Here is a 26,373-nt window from a genome sequence, read left to right on the forward strand (position 1 = left end):
CCAACTAAAAATCTGCCTTTATTTACTTAAAAAAATAATTGAAATATATAGTGGAACTATATGTAATTTTGTTTTGTAGTTTCCAAGTCTCCTATAAATGTGTTATAATACTTTCATAATTTAAAAAAATAACAAAGAAGAAGAAAAAAATAAAGTAGCACTTAGGGTAAATACTTATATTTAGAAGAAAAGAAAATAAATGACCTCATCCTCTATCTTGAAAGCTTAGGGGGAAAAGTACAAATTAAATGCAAAGTAATCAAATGAAACAGAAAAAAATCAGAGCAGAAATCAAGAGATTGAAAACAGAGAAACAATAGAGAATAAAAATGAAACCAAAAGCTGAGTCTTTGATATCAGTATGATTCAGTTCAGTTCAGTTCAGTCGCTCAGTCGTGTCTGACTCTTTGCGACCCCATGAATCGCAGCACGCCAGGCCTCCCTGTCCATCACCCATACCCGGAGTTTACTCAAACATGTCCATCGAGTCGGTGATGCCATCTAGCCATCTCATCCTCTGTTGTCCCCTTCTCCTCCTGCCCCCAATCCCTCCCAGCATCAGGGTCTTTTCCAATGATTCAACTCTTTGCATGAGGTGGCCAAAGTATTGGAGTTTCATTGATTAGTTACCCTCTAATGAAAATGAACAGAAAAAAAAAGAAGAAACAAATTGATAATATCAGAGATGTAAAATGTCCATGACTATGGACTCTCAAATATAAAAAGAATAATAAGGGGATATTGTGAACAATATTATGCAAATCAATTCAACAACTTAGATGAAATGGACAAATACCTTGAAAGACACAATTATTGAAGTTGACTAATGTAATAGCTTATGTAGGCTTCTAACAATAAGCAGCATATTTAGGCCTATGTCTAAAAAGGAATTACATTTGTAGTTAAAAAGACTAATCACAAATAAATGGCTACACTGGTAAACTGTAATGAATATTAAAGAAAAAAAATCAATTCAATTTCACATGAATATTTCCAGGAAAAAATATCAATTCCACATGAATTCTTCCAGAAAGAGGAATGAATATTTTCTACTCATTCTATGAGATGTATATCATTTTAAAGCCTAGTCATTAAAAAATGGCAGCAATCCTCATGAGGATAAAGCATTAACAAAATTTTAGTAACTCAAATAAAAAGTAAATCAAGCTTATAATATGTCCTAACCAACTGTGGTTTATGATTTGAATGTTAAGTTGGTTTGCAAACTAGTACAGCCACTATGGAGAACAGTGTGGAGATTCCTTAAAAAACTGGAAATAGAACTGCCTTGTGACCCAGCAATCCCACTGCTGGGCATACACACCAAGGAAACCAGAATTGAAAGAGACACGTGTACCCGAATGTTCATCGCAGCACTGTTTATAATAGCCAGGACAGGGAAGCAACCTAGATGCCCATCAGCAGATGAATGGATAAGAAAGCTGTGGTACATATACACAATGGAGTATTACTCAGCCATTAAAAAGAATACATTTGAATCAGTTCTAATGAGGTGGATGAAACTGGAGCCTATTATACAGAGTGAAGTAAGCCAGAAAGAAAAACACCAGTTTTTAGGGAATCTCCACACTGTTCTCCATAGTGGCTGTACTAGTTTGCATTCCCACCAACAGTGTAAGAGGGTTTCCTTTTCTCCACACCCTCTCCAGCATTTATTGCTTGTAGACTTTTGGATATATGGCAAAACCAATACAATATTGTAAAGTTTAAAAATAAAATAAAATTAAAAACAAACCACCAATACAGTATACTAATGCATATATATGGAATTTAGAAAGATGGTAACAATAACCGTGTATACGAGACAGCAAAAGAGACACTGTTGTATAGAACAGTCTTTTGGACTCTGTGGGAGAGGGAGAGGGTGGGATGATTTGGGAGAATGGCATTGAAACATGTATAATATCAGATATGAAACGAGTTGCCAGTCCAGGTTCAATACACAATACTGGATGCTGGGGGCTGGTGAACTGGGACAACCCAGAGGGATGGTATGGGGAGGGAGGAGGGAGGAGGGTTCAGGATGGGGAACACATGTATACCTGTGGCGGATTCATTTTGATATATGGCAAAACCAATACAATATTTTAAAGTTAAAAAATAAAATAAAAAAATCAATCAGTGTGATTTGTGATATTAACACAATCAAAAAGGAAAAATACAATAACAATTTTCTTAATAGAAAAGAATTTGATAAAATCCAACTTTCATTTCTGAAGACATAGAAGAAAATCTTTGTTATCTTGGTTAGGCAAAAATATATATTAAAAAATGTGACCACAAAATTTTAATCATCCTCCAATTAAAATAAGTGAATTAATTTAAAAAATACAAAGAGCTTAGAAATAAACAATGAGCAATAAACAAATTGGAGTTCATCAAAATTTTGAAATTCTTCAAAAGACATTTTTAAGAGACTGAAAAGCAAACAACAGACTTGAAGAAAATATTTACAAGAAATTCTGTGGCTGTCCAGTTGTTTGGACTCTGCTTCCACTGCTGTGGGCCCAGGTTCAGTCTCTGGTTGGGGAACTAAGATCCCATAACCATAAGCCATGCAGCACAGCCAAAAACAAACAAAAGAAGATACTATTTGCTAATCACATATGTGATGAAAGATTGTTAAACCAACTCTTAAATCTCAATATTAAGAAAACAAACAACTCAATTTTTAAAATCAGGTGAAAGATTTAAATAGACATGACAACAGGGAAGATATTTGAATGGAAAATAAGAACACAAAAAGATGCTGGACATTTCTATCCATTGCGTGCCTGTGTGCTAAGTTGCTTCAGTTGTGTCCGACTCTGCGTGACCCTATGGACTGTAGCCCACCAGGCTCCTCTGTCCATTAGGTTTTCCAGGCAAGAATACTGGAGTGGGTTGCCATGTCCTTCTCCAGGGGATCTTCCCTACCCAGAGAGTGAGCCCTCATCTCCTGTGTCTCCTGCATCACAGGTGGATTCCTTACCCACTGAGTTATTGGGAAAGCCAACAAATGTGATGTATCTAACTTACGTGTGGGAAAACAAAAAGTTTTGAATCAAATGGAGATTGAAGTTTTAAATGTATAAAATTAAAATCCAAACTAAAGTGAGATTATTGTAGACAATATGTGAAGCATCATGGAATCAGACTGGCTTGCTCTTAAGGTAGCATTCTTATCCAGATGGAAAGAGGGCATGAAAAGGCACTATTGGCAGTAATTACTGGGGAAAAGAAAACCTTCTTACACTTACTCTTGTGAGTTGTGACTGCTTAGTAAATTACCTAAAATTCTATTAAAATACAAATATGTTACCTGAAAAAATATTACATGAAGTAGTTGCCATTAACAGTTGTACCATGTTGCCTATCAATGCTTAATGTGATTTTGAATGAGAGTAGTGAGGGTGAGAGAGGTGACACAGTGGCGAGCCTGTTTCTAATCTCTGGTCAGTCCATGAGATCTTTGCTTTCAACAATTAAAGCAAGAAGATTTGTTTTGTGGAGGTGTTCAAATGGATTTGAGTAAGTGTGAACCTGATAAGGCTAAAATTAAAAAAAAAAAAAATGTACACTTTGAGTCATTGTTGACAAAGCAGAGAATCCATTGTTTTCATAAGATACATTCAGGACTCTATGACCTCAAATTCTAAATGGCAAATACAACTAGTCTGAAAGAACCAGTGAAAGAACCAGTATCTAGGTAAATAGGTCAGAAGATAAATGTGAATTAAAGATGGACAGTCACAGAAAAGAAGCAACTGATGACATAGATTGGATAAGAAATCTTGTGTAAGAATGGAAAGGCAAGAGGGTGAGAAAAAAAGACTTAATGGACTTCCCAGCTGGCACAGTGGTCAAGAATCTGCTTGCCAACACAAGAGGTACAAGAAACATGTGTTCAATCCCTGGGTCAGAAAGATCCCGTGAAGCAGGAAATGTCAACCCATTCCAGTATCCTTGCCTGGAAAATTCCATGGACTTTCCCATGGGGTTTTCTGGAAAATTTCAGACTAAAGTCTATGGGGTCACAAAGAATTGGGCACAACTGAGCACATGAGCACACAAGGAAGAACTAGAAAGTCCATAAAGGCAATGATATTATTAGAAAATTGTGTTCAGGGTCAGAACTGAATATTTTAATGCAGTATATTTATTTTCATATAAATGTGAAGTGCCTGTCCCTTATAATTTCTGTTTGTTATATATAAGCAGAAAAGCAACACCAAGACATCATTTAAACATTCAGTTCAGCTCAGTTCAGTTCAGTCACACAGTAGTGTCCGACTCTTTGCAACCCCATGAATTGCAGCATGCCAGGCCTCCCTGTCCATCACCAACTCCCGGAGTTCCTCAAACTCATGTGCATCGAGTCGGTGATGCCATCCAGTTATCTCATCCTCTGTCCTCCCCTTCTCCTCCTGTCTCCAATCCCTCCCAGCATCAGGCTCTTTTCCAATGAGTCAACTCTTCCCATGAGGTGGCCAAAGTACTGGAGTTTCAGCATTAGCATCATTCCTTCCTAAGAAATCCCAGGGCTGATCTCCTTCAGAATGGACTGGTTGGATCTCCTTGCAGTCCAAGGGACTCTCAAGAATCTTCTCCAACACCACAGTTAAAAAGCATCAATTCTTCGGTGCTCAGCTTTCTTCACAGTCCAACTCTCACATCCATACATGACCACTGGAAAAACCATAGCCTTGACTAGATGGATCTTTGTTGGCAAAGTAATGTCTCTGCTTTTGAATATGCTATCTAGGTTGGTCATAACTTTCCTTCCAAGGAGTAAGCATCTTTTAAGTTCATGGCTGCAATCACCATCTGCAGTGATGTTGGAGCCTCAAAAAATAAAGTCTGACACTGTTTCCCCTGTTTCCCCATCTATTTCCCATGAAGAGATGGGACCAGATGCCATGATCTGAGTTTTCTGAATGTTGAGCTTTAAGCCAACTTTTTCACTCTCTACTTTCACTTTCATCAAGAGGCTCTTTAGTTCCTCTTCACTTTCTGCCATAAGGGTGGTGTTATCTGCATATCTGAGGTTATTGATATTTCTCCCGGCAATCTTGATTGCAGCTTGTGCTTCTTCCAGCACCTCATTTCTCATGATGTACTCTGCATATAAGTTAAATAAGCAGGGTGACGATATACAGCCTTGACGTGCTTCTTTTCCTATTTGGAACCAGTCCGTTGTTCCATGTCCAGTTCTAACTGTTGCTTCCTGACCTGCATATAGGTTTCTCAAAAGGCAGGTCAAGTGGTCTGGTATTCCCATCTCTTTCAGAATTTACCACAGTTTATTGTGATCCACACAGTCAAAGGCTTTGGCATAGTCAATAGAGCAGAAATAGACGTTTTTCTGGAACTCTCTAGCTTTTTCGATGATCCAGTGGATGTTGGTAATTTGATCTTTGGTTCCTCTACCGTTTCTAAAACCAGCTTGAACATCTGGAAGTTCACGATTCACGTATTGCTGAAGCCTGGCTTGGAGAATTTTGAGCATTACTTTACTAACATGTGAGATGAGTGCAATTGTGCAGTAGTTCGAGCATTCTTTGGCATTGCCTTTCTTTGGGATTGGAATGAAAACTGACCTTTTCCAGTCCTGTGGCCACTGCTGAGTTTTCCAAATATGCTGCCATATTGAGTGCAGCACTTTCACAGCATCATTTTCAGGATTTGAAATAGCTCAAATGGAATGCTATCACCTCCACTAGCTTTGTTCATAGTGATGCTTCCTAAGGCCCACTTGACTTCACATTCCCGGGTATCTGGCTCTAGGTGAGTGATCACACCATCGTGATTATCTTGGTTGTGAAGATATTTTTTTTGTACAGTTCTTCTGTGTGTTCTTGCCATCTCTTCTTAATATCTTCTGCTTCTTTTAGGTCCATACCATTTCTGTCCTTTATCAAGCCCATCTTTGCATGAAATGTTCCCTTGGTATCTCTAATTTTCTTGAAGAGATCTCTAGTCTTTGCCATTCTGGTGTTTTCCTCTATTTCTTTGCATTGATTCTTATCTGTCCTTGCTATTCTTTGGAACTCTGCATTCAGATGCTTATATCTTTCCTTTTCTCCTTTGCTTTTCACTTCTCTTCTTTTCACAGCTATTTGTAAGGCCTCCCCAGACATCCATTTTGCTTTTTCACATTTCTTTTCCATGGGGATGGTCTTAATCCCTGTCTCCTATACAATATCACGAACCTGTGTCCATAGTTCATCAGGCACGCTATTAGGTCTAGTCCCTTAAATCTATTTCTCACTTCCACTGTATAATCATAAGGGATTTGATTTAGGTCTTACCTGAATGGTCTAGTGGTTTTCCACACTTTCTTCAATTTGAGTCTGAATTTGGCAATAAGGAGTTCATGATCTGAGCCACAGTCAGCTCCCAGTCTTGTTTTTGCTGACTGTATAGAGCTTCTCCATCTCTGGCTACAAAGAATATAATCAATCTGATTTCGGTGTTGACCATCTGGTGATATCAGTCACAGGGATATCAGTTGTGACTAAGTACTCACAACCTCCTTTGACATTTTGCACTGTATGAAATAGTGTCACTTCCCTTTTGTTAGAGAATGTTTGCCAAGCATTTTTCTGTGATGTTTCTGACTTCTCAGCTCATTCATTCAAAAATATGTATGTACTAAAATTTGGTTCTGAGAAGATGAAAGTTAAACTCGCTTGGTTGTGACCAACTCTTGGCAATGCCATGGACTTTACAGCCAGTCCAGAATTCTGGAGGCCAGAATACTGTAGTATTCCCTTCTCTGAGGGATCTTCCCAACCCAGGGATTGAACCAAAGTCTCCTGCATTGTAGGCAGATTCTTTATCAGCTGAGCCACAAGGGAAGCCCAAGAATACTGGAGTGGGTGGCCTATCCCTTCTCCAGCAGATCTTCCCAACCAAGAAATAGAAATGGGGGTCTCCTGAATTGCAGGTGGATTCTTTACCAACTGAGCTGTCCCCCCAAAAAATCATTAAGATTATTAGAAACCATATTGCCCAATTACAAGTATCTGCAAGGCATACCCTTACATCTTTTTGAGCTCTTAACAAAGTTTTACAATCATACTTTTGGGTCATCTTTATTTGGAAATCATTTTTTCCTAATAGAACCCTGGATTTCATCTCTTCCCTGATACCCTTTCTTACTTACTTCTAGCAAAATATAAAAGAGCCTGGGAATAAAACACTTTTATTTTCTAACTCAGCAAGTTTTGACTCCTTTATATTGTCTTTAAACTCCTCATAGTGAGTGAGTAATTACTTCTTTATATAATTTCTATCTGTACCTTATGATTAGCAAATAAAAGGAAGGAGCTGACACTTTTGACATTCTTTCTGGAAATTTCCTTGTTCAGATCTATCATTTTATTAGATGAAACTCTTATTTTCCATATTGCCTCAGGTGACAGTTTTGCTGTACTTTCTGAAAGTGAAGGCTCAGTCATATCCAACTCTTTGTAATAATGAGTGTCCAAGATGGTTTCTTCGCTCACATGTTAGGCACCTGAGCTGAGGTGGCTGGAGTAGCACAGGTTGATTGAGATTTTTTTCTCTTCTTGTTACGATTTTTCCACATGGGGAAGCTGTGCTTTCTCATACCACAGTGGCAACTGTCTTCCCCTAGACAGAATATTTTAAGAGGCAGGAATTGGAAACTACAAGTTTTTTGAGGCCCGGGCCTAGAAACTGCAACAGAATCATTTCTGTTGTTATTTGTATGTTCTTACTTGTTAAGGTAGAGAGCCCACCTAGTTTCAAGAGATAGGAACACAGATGTCTCAGAGGTTCAAATGTCAAAGAATTTGCAGCTATCTCTAATCTACCAGATTTAAACTATGTTCTCCCTTCTTCACTTGACTGAGTTCCAGAGGCCTGTATCCATCATAATCATCAGTTTCAGTGAATAGCTCAAAAGCACCTGGTCATGTCAAAAATAAAACTTACTCCTTTTCTGGTGTTTCCAGGAGAAGTGAAGGGCTCTGTCACCTGCTAAACACTTGGAGATGATCACTGACACTTTTCACACACATTTTATGCAACACATCACCAAGTTCTTTTGATTTTATCTCATATATCACTATTTGATACTTTCAATCTGCTAAGCATCCATTCTAGAGCTTGAATTTCTTTTCTTTTTTAATTACTTAATACTTAAATTAGAGGCTAATTACTTTATAATATTGTGGTGGTTTTTGCCATACATTGACACAAATCAGCCATGGGTGTGCAAGTAAGAGCATTTTCATCTCTGTTATGCTTTGTTTTTAATCGGTATTTTCTTCTCACATATTCAAGAGTCTTTTAAAAATATTTGTGTTTATTTACTTATTTATTTGGCCACATGAGGTCTTAGTTGCAGCATATGTGATCTAGTTCCCTGATCAGGGGTCAAACCTGGGCTCCCTGCTTTGGAAGTGCAGAGTCTCAGCCACTGGACCACCAGGGAAGTCCCTAGAGCTTGAATTTCTTGAGAATGATTTATTATTCAGATAAACACAGTATGAAAAATTAACTTTCCTCCTATCAACATTGCCTATTTCTTGTTTACAAATCCAAAGTCAGCAAGGATCTATACATTCTTCTCTTTCCACTTTAATTAAAACATGCATAGTTTTAATTAATGTCTTACAAACCATATGAAATAAAACAAATGTAGGAAGAAAACAAGCTGGCATTTTTCTACAAAAAGAATAAATCACAACTTTTAATCCTTTGAACAATGAAAATATACTTGGTAATAGAGTTTGCATAAAGCTTTAAGGTATATGACTTTGCCAGTTTCAGAAAGCTGTGTTTTCTGCCTCTGAACTGTAACATTGAATTTATGAGGTTTTAAAGCATACCTTAATTTAATTCTTTATTTAGTCAATTTTTTCATTACTTTATTATTCACCTCAATTGTTTTCACTTTGGTCTGAAGAATGTATTGAACTAAACTTACTTCTGGTAATGGAGGGGAGATGAACCGTCTTATACTTCATCTTTAACATTCCTTCTCCCAAATGTACTTATTATGAAGCTAAGGTCTAATTTTTATCTTTAATCCAGGCTTTCCTCTATCATGGATATGCACTGCTTTCTAACTTTTAGGAAGCAGGATTATCTCAACTGATATTAGGTTTGACAGATTCTTATTATACCAGTTCACAAAATGAAACTAAGTCTGAAAGAAATTAAGTACTAAGTATGCACATGAAAGTTTTTCTGTATACATATACATACAAACACATATAATTGGCTTATAATATAGTAAAGTCTTATTTATTAGTGTTACTATAGACTCATCAAAGAAATAATAATTATTACCATAAGGTGCTTACTTAGTGTTTAAAACTCACATAATATTGCCGAGTCTTTATTAATGCTGCTATTTTTACAAATGGAAAAACTTAGTCTCAGCCTTTAAACAACTTTCACAAGGTCACATTGTAAATGGTGATCTAGGAAGATCTGTATGGTGGAATTCTTTTTATTATACAATATAGAGTCCCATAAAATCATAGCACTGTTTGTATCTCTGATATACATCTCTCACAATATGCCATGTACTTATGTTATTTGTACACATGCTTCTCTTTCTACTTGTTTTGAAGTTTGAAGTCCAGGATTTTCTACTTAATAGATTTTTCACCCTGGGAAAGCTATTTAAATGCCCTGTTTCTCATTTCCCATGTACATAAAGTGAAAGGGCTGAGCTAGAAAGTCTCTTTGGGTTCCAGTGTTCTGTAATTTCTGTCACTGTGAGCTCCTCCATATCTTGTACTACTTACTAAGTATAGTGAACTACAGTGTAACTAATATCTACTCTATAAATGTCTATTGCATGAAGTAGGTTAGTCTTATACTGTTTTAATAATTAGAAAAGTTAGAAATTCAATAAATAAATTAATTCATTTTTCATAGTATGTTCACTTGACCAAATTCAGTCTATTAGGCACATTATTGTAAAAAGACAAATAAATCATAATCTCTACCCTCAACAAACTTCCACATTGAGGTTATTTTTGATTATTTTTATACAAAATAACTCATGAGATTCATAAAAAATGATGCAAGATATCTTTTAGTGTCATTATTTTAACTGAAAATATGAGAAAACTAAGGCTTGGAAAATTAATTGATTAGTCTATAGCGTCTACTTCTGCTACATTGACTATACTAAAGCCTTTGGCTGTGTGGATCACAACAAACTGTGGAAAATTCTTAAAGAGGTGGGAATACCAGATCACCTTACCTGGCTCCTGAGAAACCTGTATCCTGGTCAAGAAGCAATGACTGGAACTGGACATGGAACAGTGGACTGGTTCTACATTGGGAAAAGAGTATGTCAAGGCTGTATATTGTCACCCTGCCTATTTTTTTTAAATTTATTTTTTATTGAGGGAAAATTGCCTTATAGAATTTTATTGTTTTCTGTCAAACCTCAACATGAATCAGCCATAGGTATACATATATCCCTTCCCTTTTGAACCTCCCTCCCATCTCCCACCCCATCACATCCCTCTAAATTGATACAGAGCCCCTGTTTGAGTTTCCTGAGCCATTCAGCAAATTCCCATTGGCTATCTATTTTACATATGGTAATTTAAGTTTCCATGTTACTCTCTCCATACATCTCACCCTCTCCTCCCCTCTCCCATGTCCATAAGTCTATTCTCTATGTCTGTTTCTCTGTAAATAAATTCTTCAGTACCATTTTTCTAGATTCCATATATATCCTTTAGAATATGATATTTATCTTTCTCTTTCTGACTCACTTCACTCTGTATAATAGGCTCAAGGTTCATCCACCTCATCAGAACTGACTCAAATGTGTTCCTTTTTATGGCTGATAATATTCCATTGTGTATATGTACCACGGCTTCTTCTGTCAATGGACGTCTAGGTTGCTTCCGTGTTCTAGCTATTGTATGTAGTGCTGCAATGAAAAATGGAATACATGTGTCTTTTTCAATTTTGGTTTCCTCAGGGTATATGCCTAGGAGTGGGATTTCCAGGTCATATGGTGGTTTTATTCCTAGTTTTGTAAAGTGAAGTCTTTCAGTCATGTCCGACTCTTTACGACCCCATGGACTGTAGCCTACCAGGCTTCTCCGTCCATGGGATTTTCCAGGCAAGAATACTGGAATGGGTTGCCATTTATCTCCATACCATCTTCCATAGCGGCTGTATCAATTTATATTCCCATCAACAGTGCAAGAGTGTTCCCTTTTCTCCACACTCTCACCAGCATTTATTTTTTGCAGACTCTTTTGATGAGGGCCATTCTGACCCGTGTGAGGTGATAGCTCATTGTAGTTTTGTGGTGATGGAATTCCAGTTGAGCTATTTCAAATCCTGAAAGATGATGCTGTGAAAGTGCTGCACTCAATATGCCAGCAAATTTGGAAAACTCAGCAGTGGCCACAGGACTGGAAAAGGTCAGCTTTCATTCCAATCCCAAAGAAAGGCAATGCCAAAGAATGCTCACACTACTGCACAATTGCACGCATCTCACATGCTAGTAAAGTAATGCTCAAAATTCTCCAAGCCAGGCTTAAGCAATACGTGAACCGTGAACTTCCTGATGTTCAAGCTGCTTTTAGAAAAGGCAGAGGAAACAGAGATCAAATTGCCAACATCCGCTGGATCATCAAAAAAGTAAGAGAGTTCCAGAAAAACATCTATTTCTGCTTTATTGACTATGCCAAAGCCTTTGACTGTGTGGATCACAATAAACTGTGGAAAATTCTTAAAGAGATGGGAATACCAGATCACCTGATCTGCCTCTGGAGAAATTTGTATGCAGGTCAGGAAGCAACAGTTAGAACTGGACATGGAACAACGGACTGGTTCCAAATAGGAAAAGGACTATGTCAAGGCTGTATATTGTCACCCTGCTTATTTAATTTATATGCAGAGTACATCATGAGAAACGCTGGACTGGAAGAAACACAAGCTGGAATCAAGATTGCCGGGAGAAATATCAATAACCTCAGATATGCAGATGACACCACCCTTATGGCAGAAAGTGAAGAGGAACTAAAAAGCCTCTTGATGAAAGTGAAAGTGGAGAGTAAAAAAGTTGGCTTAAAGCTCAACATTCAGAAAACGAAGATCATGGCATCTGGTCCCATCACTTCATGGGAAATAGATAAGGAAACAGTGTCAGACTTTATTTTTTGGGGCTCCAAAATCACTGCAGATGGTAACTGCAGCCATGAAATTAAAAGATGCTTACTCCTTGGAAGGAAAGTTACGACCAACCTAGACAGCATATTGAAAAGCAAAGACATTACTTTGCCAACAAATGTCCGTCTAGTGAAGGCTATGGTTTTTCCTGTGGTCATGTATGGATGTGAGAGTTGGACTGTGAAGAAGTCTGAGCACCGAAGAATTGATGCTTTTGAACTGTGGTGTTGGAGAAGACTCTTGAGAGTCCCTTGGACTACAAGGAGATCCAACCAGTCCATTCTGAAGGAGATCAGCCCTGGGATTTCTTTGGAAGGAATGATGCTAAAAAGCTGAAACTCCAGTACTTTGGCCACCTCATGCGAAGAGTTGACTCATTGGAAAAGACTCTGATGCTGGGAGGGATTGGGGGCATGAAGAGAAGGGGACCACAGAGGATGAGATGGTTGGATGGCATCACTGACTCGATGAACCTGAGTCTGGGTGAACTCCGGCTGTTGGTGAGGGACAGGGAGGCCTGGCGTGCTGCGATTCATGGGGTTGCAGAGAGTCGGACACGAATGAGCGACTGAACTGAACTGAATAATGAGTGATGTTGAGCATCTTTTCACGTGTTTGTTAGCCATCTGTATGTCTTTTTGGAGAAATGTTTGTTTAAGTCTTTTCCCCACTTTTTGATTGGGTTGTTTGTTTTCTTGGCATTGAGTTGTATGAATTGCTTGTATATTTGGAAATTAATCCTTTGTCAGTTGTTTCATTTGCTGTTATTTTATCCCATTCTTAGGGCTGTCTTTTCACCTTGTTTATAGTTTCCTTTGCAATGCAAAAGCTTTTAAATTTAGTAAGGTCCCACTTGTTTACTTTTGCTTTTATTTCTATTACTTTAGGAGGTAGGTCATAGAAGATCTTGCTTTGATTTATGTCATCGAGTGTTCTGCCTACGTTTTCCTCTAAGAGTTTTATAGTTTCTGGTCTTACATTTAGGTCGTTAATCTATTTTGAGATTATCTTTGTGTATGGTGTTAGGAAGTATTCTAATTTCATTCTTTTACAAGTAGCTGTCCAGTTTTCCCAGCACAATTTATTGAAGAGGCTGTCTTTGCTCCATACTGTCTGATGACTGTAGGTTCATAGTATAGTGAAGTCAGGAAGGTTGATTCCTCCAGCTCCATTCTTCTTTCTTAAGACTGCTTTGGCTATGTGGGGTGTTTTGTGTTTCCATATGAATTGTGATATTTTTTGTTCTAGTTCTGTGAAAAATGCCATTGGTAATTTGATAGGGATCACATTGAGTCTGTACACTGTATTTGATAGTATAGTCATTTTCATAATATTGATAATTCCTACCCAGGAACATGGAATATCTCTTCATCTGTTTATGTCATCTTTGATATCTTTCATTAGTGTCTTATAATTTTCTGTGTACAGTTCTTTTGTCTCTTTATGTAAGTTTATTCCTAGATATTTAATTCATTTTGTTGCAATGGTGAATGGGATTGATTCCTTAATTTCTCTTTCTGATTTTTCATTGTTAGTATATAGAAATGCAAGTGGTTTCTGTGTATTGATTTTGTATCCTTCAACTTTGCTAAATTCACTGATTAGCTCTAGTAATTTTCTGATACTATCTTTAGGATTTTCTATGTACAGTATCATGTCATCTGCAAAGAGTGAGAGCTTTACTTCTTTTCTGATCTGGATTCCTTTTATTTCTTTTTCTTCTCGGATTGCTGTAGCTAGGACTTCCAGAACTATGTTGAATAATAGTGGTGAAAGTGGATGCCCTTGTCTTGTTCATGATCTTAGGGAGAATGCTTTCCGTTTTTCACCATTGAGAATAATGTTTGCTGTAGGCTTATCATATATGGTCTTTACTATTTTGAGGTAGGTTCGTTCTATGCCCAGTTTTTTTTAAGAGTTTTAATCATAAATGGGTGCTGAATTTTGTCAAAAGCTTTTTCTGCATCTGTTGAGATAATTATATGGTTTTTATCTTTCAATTTGTTAATATAGTGTATCACATTGATTGATTTGCATATATTGAAGAATCCTTGCATTCCTGGAATAAACCCAACTTGATCATGTTGTATGAGCTTTTTGATGTGTTGCTGAATACTGTTTGCTAAAATTTTGTTGAGGATTTTTGCATCTATGTTCATCAGTGATATTGGCATGTAGTTTTCTTTATTTCTGTTGTCTTTGTCTGGTTTTGGTGTCAGGGTGATGGTGGCCTCGTAGAATGAGTTTGGAAGAGTTCCTTCCTCTGCAATTTTTTGAAAGAGTTTTAGAAGGATAAGCATTAGCGCTTCTCTAAATGTTTCATAGACTTCTCCTGTGAAGCCATCTGGTCTTGAGCTTTTGTTTGTGGGGAGATTTTGGATCATAGCTTCAATTTCAGTGCTTGTAATTGGGTTGTTCATAATTTTTATTTCTTCCTGGATCAGTCTTGGAAGATTGAACTTTTCTAAGAATCTGTCCATTTCTTCCAGGTTATCCATTTTATTGCCAAATAGTTGTTCATAATAGTCTCTTATAATCCTTTATATTTCTGCATTTTCTGTTGCAACCTCTCCTTTTTCATTTCTAATTTTGTTGATTTGATTCTTCTTTTCCTTTTTTTTTTTTCTTGATGAATCTGGCTAAAGGCTTGTCAATTTTGTTTATCCTCTCAAAGAACCAGCTTTTAGTTTTATTAATCTTTACTATAGCTTCTTTTATTTCTTTTTTACTTATTTCTGCTTGGATCTTTATGATTCCTTTCCTTCTACTAATTTTTGGATTTGTTTTGTTCTTCTTTTTCCAGTTGTTTTAGGTATAAAGTTAGATTGTCTATTTGATGTTTTTCTTGAGGTAGGATTGTATTGCTATAAACTTCCATCATAGAACTGCTTTTGCTGCATGCCATAGGTTTTGAGTTGTCATGTTCTCATTGTCATTATTTCTAGAAAATTTTTGATTTCCCTTTTGATTTCCTCAGTAACCTGTTGGTTATTTAGAAATGTTTTGTTTAATCTCCATTTGTTTGTGTTTTTTACAGTTTTTTTTCTTATGATTGATATCTAGTGTCATAGCATTGTGGTGGGAGAAGATGCTTGATATGATTTAAATTTTCTTAAATTTACTGAGGTTTGATTTGTGACCCAAGATGTGCTCTATTCTGGAGAATGTTCCATGTGCACTTGAGAAGAATGTGTATTCTTCTGCATTTGGATAGAATGTCCTGACAATATCAGTGAGATCCATCTCATCTAATGTATTATTTAAGACGTGTGTTTCCTTATTAATTTTCTGTTTTGATGATCTGTTCATTGGTGTGAGTGGGGTGTCAAAATCTCCTAGTATTACTATGTTACTGTCACTTTCTCCTTTTATGTCTGTTAGTGTTTGTTTTATGTGTTGAGGTGCTTCTATATTGGGTGCATAGATACTTACAATTGTTATGTCTTCCTCTTGGATTGATCCCTTGATCATTATGTAGTGTTCTTTCTTATCTCTTGTAATCTTTATTTTAAGGTCTATTTTGTCTAATATGAGTACTGCAACTCCAGCTTTCTTTTGCTTCCCATTTGCATGGAATATATTTTTCCATTCTCTCACTTTCAGTCTATATGTGCCTTTAGCTCTGAAGTGGGTTTCTTGTAGACAGCACATACATGAGTCTTGTTTTTGTATCCATTCAACCAGTCTGTGTCTTTTGGTTGGAGCATTTAATCCATTTACATTTAAACTCATTACTGATATATATGTTCCTATTGCCATTTTCAGCAAGAGAGTTCCAGAGAAATATCTATTTCTGCTTTATTGACTATGCCAAAGCCTTTGCCTTGGATGAAATCTCCATAATAAGGCTGAGATTGTGGTCACTGGGAACAATTGTAGACACTAGGACAAAGTACAAACTGGAGTAAGGCCAGATCTGAGCCTGAGCTGATTCCAAAACACCCACAACAGGTCCAGAGACCTTCCTAGAAACATTGGAGTACTTTCTAAATAGGTAGATTGGGTGATGCTTGCTGTGTGGAGAGGTCAGTGCAGGAGTAAGGAGGCCATTCATCTTACTACCACTCTCTCTGTATATAATTTTCTTCTCCTTCCCTTTTCTTTTTTTCTTTATCATACAGTTCTAATGTTCTTTATTATTTAATTGTTAATTTTCCCCTTACTTTCACCCTTTAAAGAAGAATCTTATTTTAAAATAAACTTACTTTATTTTATATTTTTTCTATTTTTGTAGTACTATTTAATTGTATTCATTTCCCCCATATTTTTGATTTTGTATTTTTGCTAGTGTAGGCTTTAGTATATTTTAAATTATATCTTGGTTGCTCTCTTCTTTTTTGATTCCTGCTTTTACTCATTTTTCTTTTTCATTTTTTTCACTCTTCTTTTTGTAAGTGTGTGAGTTTCTTAGAGTGTTCTTGGCTGTTGAATGTTGCTTTCACCATTAGTCTTGGGGTTCTGTCTTGTGTGCTGTGTGGCTTATGAAGTATTGGTGTGACAATAAGTTGTCGGGCCTGAACCTTCAAGGAAGGAGACTGGAGTCCAGGATGTTGGACCACCAGAGCAGTCCCAACCCAATGGGACATTAACTGGTGAGAGCTCTCCCAAAGGCCTCCATCTCAACACTAAGACCAAGCTCCATTCAAAGCCAGCAAGCTACACTGTTAGACATTTCATGCCAAACCTTCAGCAAAACAGGAACACAAGCTGCTCGTTAGAAAACAGACTGCACAAAGCAATACCACGTCCATAAAAACAACAAAACTATACTGAACATGGCACTGCCTTTTAAAGGACAAGATCCACCTCCATCCACCAGATCATAGGAACAAGTCCTTTCAACCACTAAACCTTCAAAAGGAACTGGTCCAACCTCAGCCATGGGGGACAGACTTCACAAATAAGAGGAACTATGATTTGTCCAGCCTGCAGAAAGAAGACCCCAAACAAAGTAAACTAAATAAAATGAAAAGACAGAAACATACAGCAGATGAAAGGGTATGGTAAAAGTCCACAAGATCAAATAAATGGAGAGGAAATAGGCAGTCTACTTGAAAAAGAATTCATAGAAATGATAGTAAAGATGATTTAAAAAATCTTAGAATAAAATGGAGACACAAATAAATAGAATGAAGACATGAATCGAGTAGATGCAAGAAATGTTTAACAATGAGAAAATATTTGAAGAGATTATAGTCAAACACTTCCCTAATGTGGGAAAGGAAATGGCCACCCAACTCCAGGAAGCCCAGAGAGAGCCATACAGGTTGAACTCAAAACGGAACATGCCAAGACACATATTAATAAAGTTAACAAAAATTAAAAACAAAAAATAAATATTAAAAACTGCAAAGGAAAAGCAAAAAATAAATACAAGGGGATCTCCATAGGATTAACAGCTGATATTTCAACAGAAACTCTATAGGCTAGATGGGAGTGGCAGGATATACTTAAAGTGATGAAAGGGAAAAATCTACAACCAAGATTACTCTATCCAGCAAGGATCTCATTTAGATTTGAAGGCAAAATAAAAAGTTTTATACAAGTAAAAGCTATAAGAATTCAGCACCACCAAATCAGCCTACACCAGGAAATAAATGCTAAAGAAACTTCCCTAGATAGGAAACAAAGAGAAAGAAAAGACCTAAAAACAAACAAATAAACAAAAAACCAACCAAACAAAAAAAAGACAAAACCCCAAACAATAAAGTAAATGGAAATAGGATCATAAATATCAATAATTACCTTAAATGTAAATGCTCCAAGCAAAAGACATAGTTTGGCTAAATGGACACAAAAACAACAGCTGTCTACAAGGGATACACTTCAGATCTAGGAACACATACTGATTGAAAGTGAGGGGCTATAAAATATTATTTCATGCAAATGGAAATGGAAAGAAAGCAGGAATATCAATCCCCATATCAGATAAAATGACTTTTAAATAAAAAATATTATGAGACAAAAGAAGGACACCACCTAATGATCAATAGATCAATCCCAGAAGCATATATAACAATTATAAACATATATGCTCCCAACATAGGAGTACACCAATACATAATACAAATGGAACCAACTATTACAGTGGAAATTGACAGAACACAATAAAAGAGGGAGATTTCACCAACCCACTCACACCAATGAACAGATCATCCAGACAGAAAATTAATAAGGAAACACAAGCATTAAATGATACATTGGACAAGCTGGATCTAGTTGATCTCTATAGGACATTTCATTCAAAAAGAGTATGTTTCACTTTTTTTCCTAAAGTGCACATGAGACATTGTTCATGGTCACATCAAGGTTTGATCTTGTGTCACATCAAGCCTTGGTAAATTGTTTAAAAAAATGAAATCATTTCAAATATCTTTTCCTACCACAGTGTTATAAGATTAGATATCAAGTAGAGGGGGAAAAAAAATCTGTAACAAACACATGGAGGCTAAACAATACACTTCTGAATAACCAACCTGTCACTGAAGAAATCAAAAAGAAAATCAAAATATACCTAGAAATAAATGATAATGAAAACACAACAACTCAATATCTATAGGATGAAATAAAAGCAGTGCTAAAAGAGATGTTTATAGCAGTACAAGCCTACCTCAAGAAACAAGAGATGCAACAAATTCTTACACCTAAAACAATAGAAAATGAACCAAAAAACCCCCAAAGTTAGTAGAAGGAAAGAAATCATGAAGATCAGAGCAGAAATAAATGAAAAAGAAAAAGGAGGACATTAGCAATGATCAATAAAACTAAAAGCTGTTTCTTTGAGAAGATAAAGAAAATTGACAAACTACTAGCCAGGCTTATCAAGATAAAAAGGAAGAAGACTCAAATCAATAAAACTAGAAATGAAAAAATAGAAGTTACTAGAGACAACACAGGAATACAAAGGATCATAAGAGGCTACTATCAACAACTATGTGCCAATAAAATGGATAACCAGGAAGAAATGGACAAATTCTTAGAAAAGTATGACCTTTCAAAACTGAACAAGGAAGAAATAGAAAACATGAGCAGACCAGTCATAAGCATGGAAATTGGAAGTGTATTGAAAAATCTTCCAACAAAGAAAGCCCCAGGGCCAGAAGGTTTCACAGGTGAATTCTATCAAAAGTTTAGAGAAGAGTTAACACTTATCCTACTCAAAACTTTGCAGAAAATTGCAGAGGAAGGAAAACTCCCAAACTCATTCCACAAGGGCACCATCATTCTGATACCAAGCCAGACAAAGATACCACAAAGGAAATTTCAGGCCAATATCACTGATGAACACTGATGCAAAAATCCTCAACAAAATTCTAGCAAACAGAATCCAACAACACATTAAAAGTTTATGCATCATGATCAAGTGGGTTTTATCCCAGGCATATATATCCCAATATATGCAAGGCATGCATATATTGCATTCAGTATATGGAAATCAAACAATATAATGCACCATATTAAAAAATAAAAGATAAAAATCATATGATCATCTTAATAGATGCAGAGAAAACTTTCAACAAAATTCAATACCCATTTATAATAAAAACACTTCAGAAAATAGGCATAGAAGGAACGTACCTCAACATAATAAAAGTCATACATGACAAACCCACAACAAACATTCTCAACGGTGAAAAACTTAAAGCATTTCCTCTAAGATCAGGAACAAGACAAGAGTTCTCACTCTCACCACTATTATTCAATATAGTTTTGGAAATCCTAGACATAGCAATCAGAGAAGAAAAAGAAATAAAAGGAATCCAGATTGGAAAAGAAGAAGCAAGACTCTCACTGTTTGAGAGTGACATGACAGATGACATGACACTATATATATATATATATACATAAAAAAACACTAAAGATGCCACCAGAAAATTAATAGAGCTAACCAATGAATAGTAAGGTTGTAAGCTATCAAATTAATACACATAAATCCCTTGCATTCCTATACACCAAAAATGAAAAACCAGAAAGAGAAATTAAGTAAACAATTCCATTCTCCATTAAAACAAAAAAGAATAAAATATCTAGGAATAACCTACCTAAAGAGAAAAAAGATCTGTATTTAGAAAACCATAAGACACTGGTGAAAGAAATCAAAGATGACACAAACAGAAGGAGAGATAATATTGTGCTCTTGGATTGGAAAAATCAATACTGTGAAAATGACTATACTCCCCAAAGGAAGCTACAGAGTTAATGCAATCCCTATCAAATTACCAATGACCTTTCTCACATAACTAGAACAAATAATTTCACAGTTTGTATGGAAATATAAGACCCCAAATAGTCAAAGCAACCTTGAGAAAGAAAAACAGAGGAATCAACCTTCCTGACTTCAAACTATACTACAAATACTACAAGACAGTATGTCACTGGCACAAAAACAGAAATATAGACCAATAGAACAAGATGGAAAACCCAGAGACAAACCCATGTACCTATGGGCACCTTATCTTTGACAAATGAGGCAAGAATATACAACGGAGAAAAGACAGTCTTTTCAATAAGTGGTGCTGGGAAAACTGGACAGATACTTGTAAAGGAATTAAATTAGAACATTTTCTAACATTATACACAAAAATTAACTCAAAATGGATTAAATAGTTAAATGTAAGGCCACAAACTGTAAAGCTCTTATAGGGAAACATAGGCAGTATATTAATGCACATATATGGAATCTCAAAAAATGATATTGATGAGCCTATTTGCAAGGAAGGAAGGGAGATGCAGTCATAGAGAATAGACTTGTGGACATGGTGATAGAAGGAAAGACTGCTATAAACCAAAAAAGTAGGATCAATTATATATACATTACCATGTGTAAAATAGAGAGCTTGTGAATAATTGTTATATATATATGGAGCCCAGCCTGGTGTTCTTTGATGACCTAGAAGGGTAGGATATAGGGGGGTGAAGAGAGAGGTTAAAAAGGGAGGTGAAAAAGCAAAAATGTTAGTCGCTTAGCCATGACTGACTTTTTGTGACCCCCATGGACTGTAGCCCACCAGGCTCCTCTATCCATGGAGTTCTCTGGGCAAGAATACTGGAATGGGTTGGCAATTCCTTCTCCAGGAGATCCTCCTGACTCAGGGATCAAACCCAGGTCTTCTGCATTGCAGGCAGATTCTTTACTGTTTGAGCCACCAGAGAAGCACTGAAGAGGGAAGTGATATATGCATAATTTTGGTTGATTTGCATTGTTGTACAGCAGAAATCAACACAACATTATAAAGCAATTTTCCTCCAATTAAAAAATAATCAAAGGAAAAAAAAAAAAAACACTGGAAAAAAATCCATAAGAGGGTCAATAGACAGCCATACTATCTTACTTCACAAAAGCAAGTAGAGCCTCTAAATAGTATAAAATCACTGGTTTAGACATCCCACACAATAGCTCATGTAGTAAATATGAAAACAGCATTGCTTTGCAGGTCATTTAATATGGATCTGTCTGTTTAAGTGTGGAAGACTGGAGGGCAAGGACAGTTGGAAAGGGACTTATTAAAATGTATTACTTATGAAACTGAGCAGGACCCTGAGGGGCCTTCCTGAGTACAGAATCCCCTCTATGCCCCCATTTCTTGTTTGTAGAAAAAAAGGCTTTAGTCTTCAAAATCTTTACTGAGCTTCAGAGAGTAGGCTCAAGCAGTTAGTGATTAGGACAACAGAGTCATTAAACTCCTAATTCTTCCTGAAGGGATATAGATAAAATTTAATGCATATCTTTGAGCTTTTGTGTAGAAACTAAGACCCCACCGAGGTGGAGGATGGTGACTACATGCTGACTACACACATGTAGGCCCCAGACTGGAGCCAGAAGACTGTGGTTTCCCAAACATCACCTTATTATCTCACCACCAACCTGTTACTGAGTCCAAACTCACTCTGCTCACCACATGACAGGTCAATAAATCCAAAAGACTAGGTGTTGAGGCAAGGAATATAACTTTATTTGGAAAATTGTCTGGCCAAGAAGATGGCAGAATAATATCTCAAAATAACCATTTTATTGGAATTGGGAAACCGGTATCTTTTACAGAAAGGAGAGGGGGAAGCAGTGAGGAAATAAAGTAAAAGGTCATTAATCCTGCAAATATTTCCTGGAATGGCCAATCTCAGGGAGGAGATAAATTAAGTTCTTCCTTCCTGTAGCCATCCACAGGTGAACAGGGTCCTGAACAAAGGCACTTTGGTTTAACATTCAGACAGAGAAGCAGGGTTTCCCAAAGCAGGCCATTATGCATGACATAATAACAAAAGCAACAAAAAGCAAAGATTAAAGTCAAAGAAACAGATCCAACATGGATTGGATTTAATCCATTTAATGACTGTTGTCCTAATCACTAACTGCTTGAGCCTACTCTCTGAAGCTCAGTAAAGATTTTAAAGACTAAAGCCTTTTTTTCTACAAACAAGAAATGGGGGCATAGAGGAGATTCTGTACTCAGGAAGGCCCCTCAGGGTCCTGCTCAGTTTCATAAGTAATACATTTTAATAAGTCCCTTTCCAACTGTCCTTGCCCTCCAGTCCTCCACACTTAAAAATTGGCTCTTCCCTATCAACCAATCAGAAGAATGTCCACAGTTCTTTCCTAACATTGTCTTTAAAACTCTTGCTTGAAAGCCATTTGAGAATAATCTGCCTGTTCTTCTTGCTTAATGCCCAAATAAATCCTTACTCTGCTGCAAACACCCACTGTCAGAGTTTGGCTTTCTATAACATGGGCACCAGAGCACTTATTTAATAACAGCTTCAAACATAGTAGATATTTAAGGTTTCTTAAATTGACGGTGAAATTATTTCTTTAGTCAATCTGATCTAAAAACAACCCAGATCGATGTGCATAAAAACAAAAAGCAAATGAAGCCAGTAGATTATACTTTGTCTTAATTCATGAAAGAAAAAATAGTCCTTAGTTATACCAATTGTCCTATGAATCAGGTTAAAATGATTCAACTAATATATGCTCCCTACTGGGATGCTATGCCAAATGTTTACCCTAAGCTTTACCATAGTGTCCTTACAGAAGAAATAATTTATGACAAACTGGAATGGTTTAAAATAAAACTACCTATTCTTTGGGAACAAAACCTGCCACCCCAAAATGTCTCTTGGGCACGCAGATTATTTTGAGCTGAAAACAACACCCAAAAGACTCAGGAAGAAATTTTGACAGTCCTCTCAGCTGCCTAAAGAATGTAGCTAGAGCTGTTCCAGGAAGGGAGCTATCATCAAAGAAAACTGTTGTATGAACTACATGTGTAGACTGGGAGAAACCTAGCAAAATCTGTTTGTTAAAAGTCTCATTGTCTCCTATTGTCTCTATATGGCAGAGTAAACATTTGTTTACCAAGCATCTGCCTTTCCATCTCCTTGTGAATTGTCTTCCACCCCTCCGAGGTCCTTGGATACCCCCAAAGTCCTCTTTTGTCTTTAGCTGAAGAGGGCATTTAAGGTGAGGGCTTCAGCCATTTTGGTGAGTCACTCATTTTTCCTCAGTCTCTCACATTGTACATTACTAGTTTTTTTTTTTTTTCTCCTGTTGATCTTTCTCACATCAATTTAATTCTTAGATCACCCTGAAGAATCAAGATGGGTAGAGGGAAATTTCTTCATCCTCAACATGAACAAATTAAGGATATTTCACTTCTAAAATAAAGAATCCTTACCTAACAAAATAAATTTACATTGCTTTTAAATTGTTTTCAGGCAGAGTTTGATCCCATATTCAGATTATAATATGGGATCAAACTCTGCCTGAAAACAATTTAAAAGCAATGTAAATTTATTTCCTATAAGCGGCACATGTTTATTAACATTATTTTGTAGCTTTAGCTCCATTCATTTGCGTTAGAGAATTATAAGAGTCTAAACCCTTCAGTCAGCCCTTTGACTTAGTTAAAGCCCTGAAAGCAATTTCCTCAGGTTGAGCAATCTGTGTGACAGATTTGAACTTACCCCTTTCCCCTTTAACACCTGTGCCTTGTCTTCTTCAGTACTTAAGTCACTTGAAAGAGTGATAAAGGAGGTCAGGTTATGCAATCTCAATTGCCAGTTGCATATTAATGGCAAAATTCGAACTGAATATTAATACAAACAACATATTTTGTTTTGTGATCTCTTAAATTTAGTAAAAAAATTTAAATAGCAATGAACAGCTTTGCCTATTCACTTCATTTATGCATAAAGAAACCTGAACTGGGTAAATGGTAAATGCACCTCATGGAGAATTTTACTATTAGTAGTAAAAAGAGCTCTTGGGTTGAATATTCTGTTTTCTAAACAATCATAGTTAGAAATCAAAAAGAAAAAAGAAGTCATTTCTAAAATGCTTTCCTGGGATGTCTTTTTTTCTTTCTGTAGACTTCTGGTTTGATCGCTCATCTACTAGATATTTCGTTAACTTTTTCAGTTTGTTTTCAGTTTGGCATGATCTTTTAAAGAAAAGCATAGAATCAGAGCACATCTGTAATCAAGGGGGTTTCGGTAGGGGGTACGGAGGCTGGGAAAGGTACCCAGAAAACCAAGATTTCTCACCAACCTGCGCGCCAGAAGAGCATCTCTGGCCTCAGCAGGAAAACCCAGCAAGGGCGCCTGGCGGCGCCTCCTCTGTTGTCTCCCGCTTCCCCCAGTGACTAGAGAAGGGGTCACCAGACCCGCGCCAGGCTGCGATTGGACGCGCCGTCGTCAGGCGCCCTCCAGAAACACAAACGCTTCTGCAAACGAAGGGCTTTAGGTTTTTTACGTCTCCCCGCGCTCCCCTCCGCTCTCCATGCCAGGTCTCTCTGGCTTGCTTGGGCTCGTTCGCGCGGCCTGAGAGTTAGCAATAACCTCGCTGCCGCCTCCGCCTAGCTCTAATTTCCGCCCCAGCCTCTCCACTTTCTCTGAAGCCCTCTGCTCCCGCCATGGGGCCAACTTGGGGCTCCTAAGAGTTGTCACCTCTTAGCTGCGCGCTCTTGGGCCAAAGTCTCCGAGGGCGGGATATGGCTTAGGGCGCTAGAGTGGTCAGCACAGAGGTAACTGGAAGGGGAACGAACGGCTCTCTGGGATAAACGAGGCCAAACGATGAGTTTCCATAAGGAGGACGGAGTGAGCAGCCTGTGCCAAAAGGCGCTGCACATCGTCACGGAGCTGTGCTTCGCGGGCCAGGTGGAGTGGGAGAAATGTTCGAGCATCTTCCCCCCGGACGGGGGCAGCCAAGGCGGAAGTAACACAGGTAACTGCGGAGGGCTCCGCTCGCGACCTCGCAGTCCTAGGGCACTCGCGCTCTCGGTCCTAAGCTCCTGGGTCCTGCGCCTTCCGCGCGGCGCAGGGGCTTCTTTAGGACGCCTAGCCTTCGTATCTTACCCGTCTCCTTTGGTTAGCTCCTGGCGACTTCCAGTGTGGACTGTTCGGGTTTTGTCTTCTGCCTCCATCTGTCTGGCTTCTTCCACTTCTCTGGTCCGCTTCGTACCCGCTGCCGCCGTTTCTCGCTCCTAGGTTCCTGTACCCTCTTTCTCTGAGCTCTCCCACGCCTCCCATCTCGCTCTCAGAGAGAGGCGAGCGCGGGCCGCGGTGTCCAGACCGTTAGCCGAGAGCTGCCCGCGGGGGCCATTTGCCACCGGGACTCTGGCTGCCCTCGCTTTTGTCCCGCAGGTGGCGGATCGCGGTTTGGGGAAGGGCCCAGGCCGAAGAATCCGTACTTAGATGCAAAAAAAAAAAAAAAAAAAAAAAAGAAAAGAAAACCAAACCAAAGAAACAAACAAACAAACAAACAAAAAAAACGCCTTGGAAATGGGGCTGCGTTGGTCCCCGAGAACAGAAAGGAGCCCGGTAGGGGTAACCCACAACCAGTGTCATGTTTGCATTTGACAGTGTGCAAAACCCTTTAATATATATGAAATTCTAGGGCTTCTTGACAACGTTGGACCAACAGCAGGGATGATCTACTCCATTTTTCGAGGCAAAAAGTAAGGCTTAGAGGACAGACAGATTTAAGTGGAAGAAGGAAAGGTTTATAAATCCTTTCTACACAGGTGCTCATACAGCCCTTAATACAGGCATCCTCTCTGCCCGTCAACAAACTTGGGGGGAAAAACGGGGTGGGATGGAGGAGGCACACGGACCTTTAGAAATCTGAAGGTGGAAAGAAGTCTCAGGTAACAGATTTTTTGCAAAAGGAATGTGGAGCATAGCAGAGCC

At 37.7% G+C, this 26,373-nt stretch overlaps 1 protein-coding gene and 1 long non-coding RNA gene across 2 annotated transcripts in view; one reads left to right on the plus strand and one right to left on the minus strand.

The window, feature by feature from the left end:
- Positions 1-236: 236 nt before the first annotated feature.
- LOC139183175 (uncharacterized) lies at positions 237-25,835 on the minus strand. Its single transcript, XR_011566706.1, has 3 exons — positions 25,540-25,835; positions 10,253-10,324; positions 237-633 (listed from the first exon to the last, which is right to left on the minus strand). It is a non-coding gene; the product is annotated as an uncharacterized lncRNA (long non-coding RNA).
- The window catches only part of SYT10 (synaptotagmin 10), a 116,518-nt gene continuing 114,996 nt past the window's right edge, over positions 24,852-26,373 (plus strand). The window contains exon 1 of the mRNA XM_070789803.1: positions 24,852-25,408. Coding sequence (XP_070645904.1) covers positions 25,258-25,408 — 151 coding nt within the window. The 5' untranslated portion in view covers positions 24,852-25,257. The remainder of the gene's footprint in view (positions 25,409-26,373) is intronic.

This window comes from Bos indicus, chromosome 5 (genome assembly GCF_029378745.1).
Source record: "Bos indicus isolate NIAB-ARS_2022 breed Sahiwal x Tharparkar chromosome 5, NIAB-ARS_B.indTharparkar_mat_pri_1.0, whole genome shotgun sequence".
NCBI classification, from domain to species: domain Eukaryota; kingdom Metazoa; phylum Chordata; class Mammalia; order Artiodactyla; family Bovidae; genus Bos; species Bos indicus.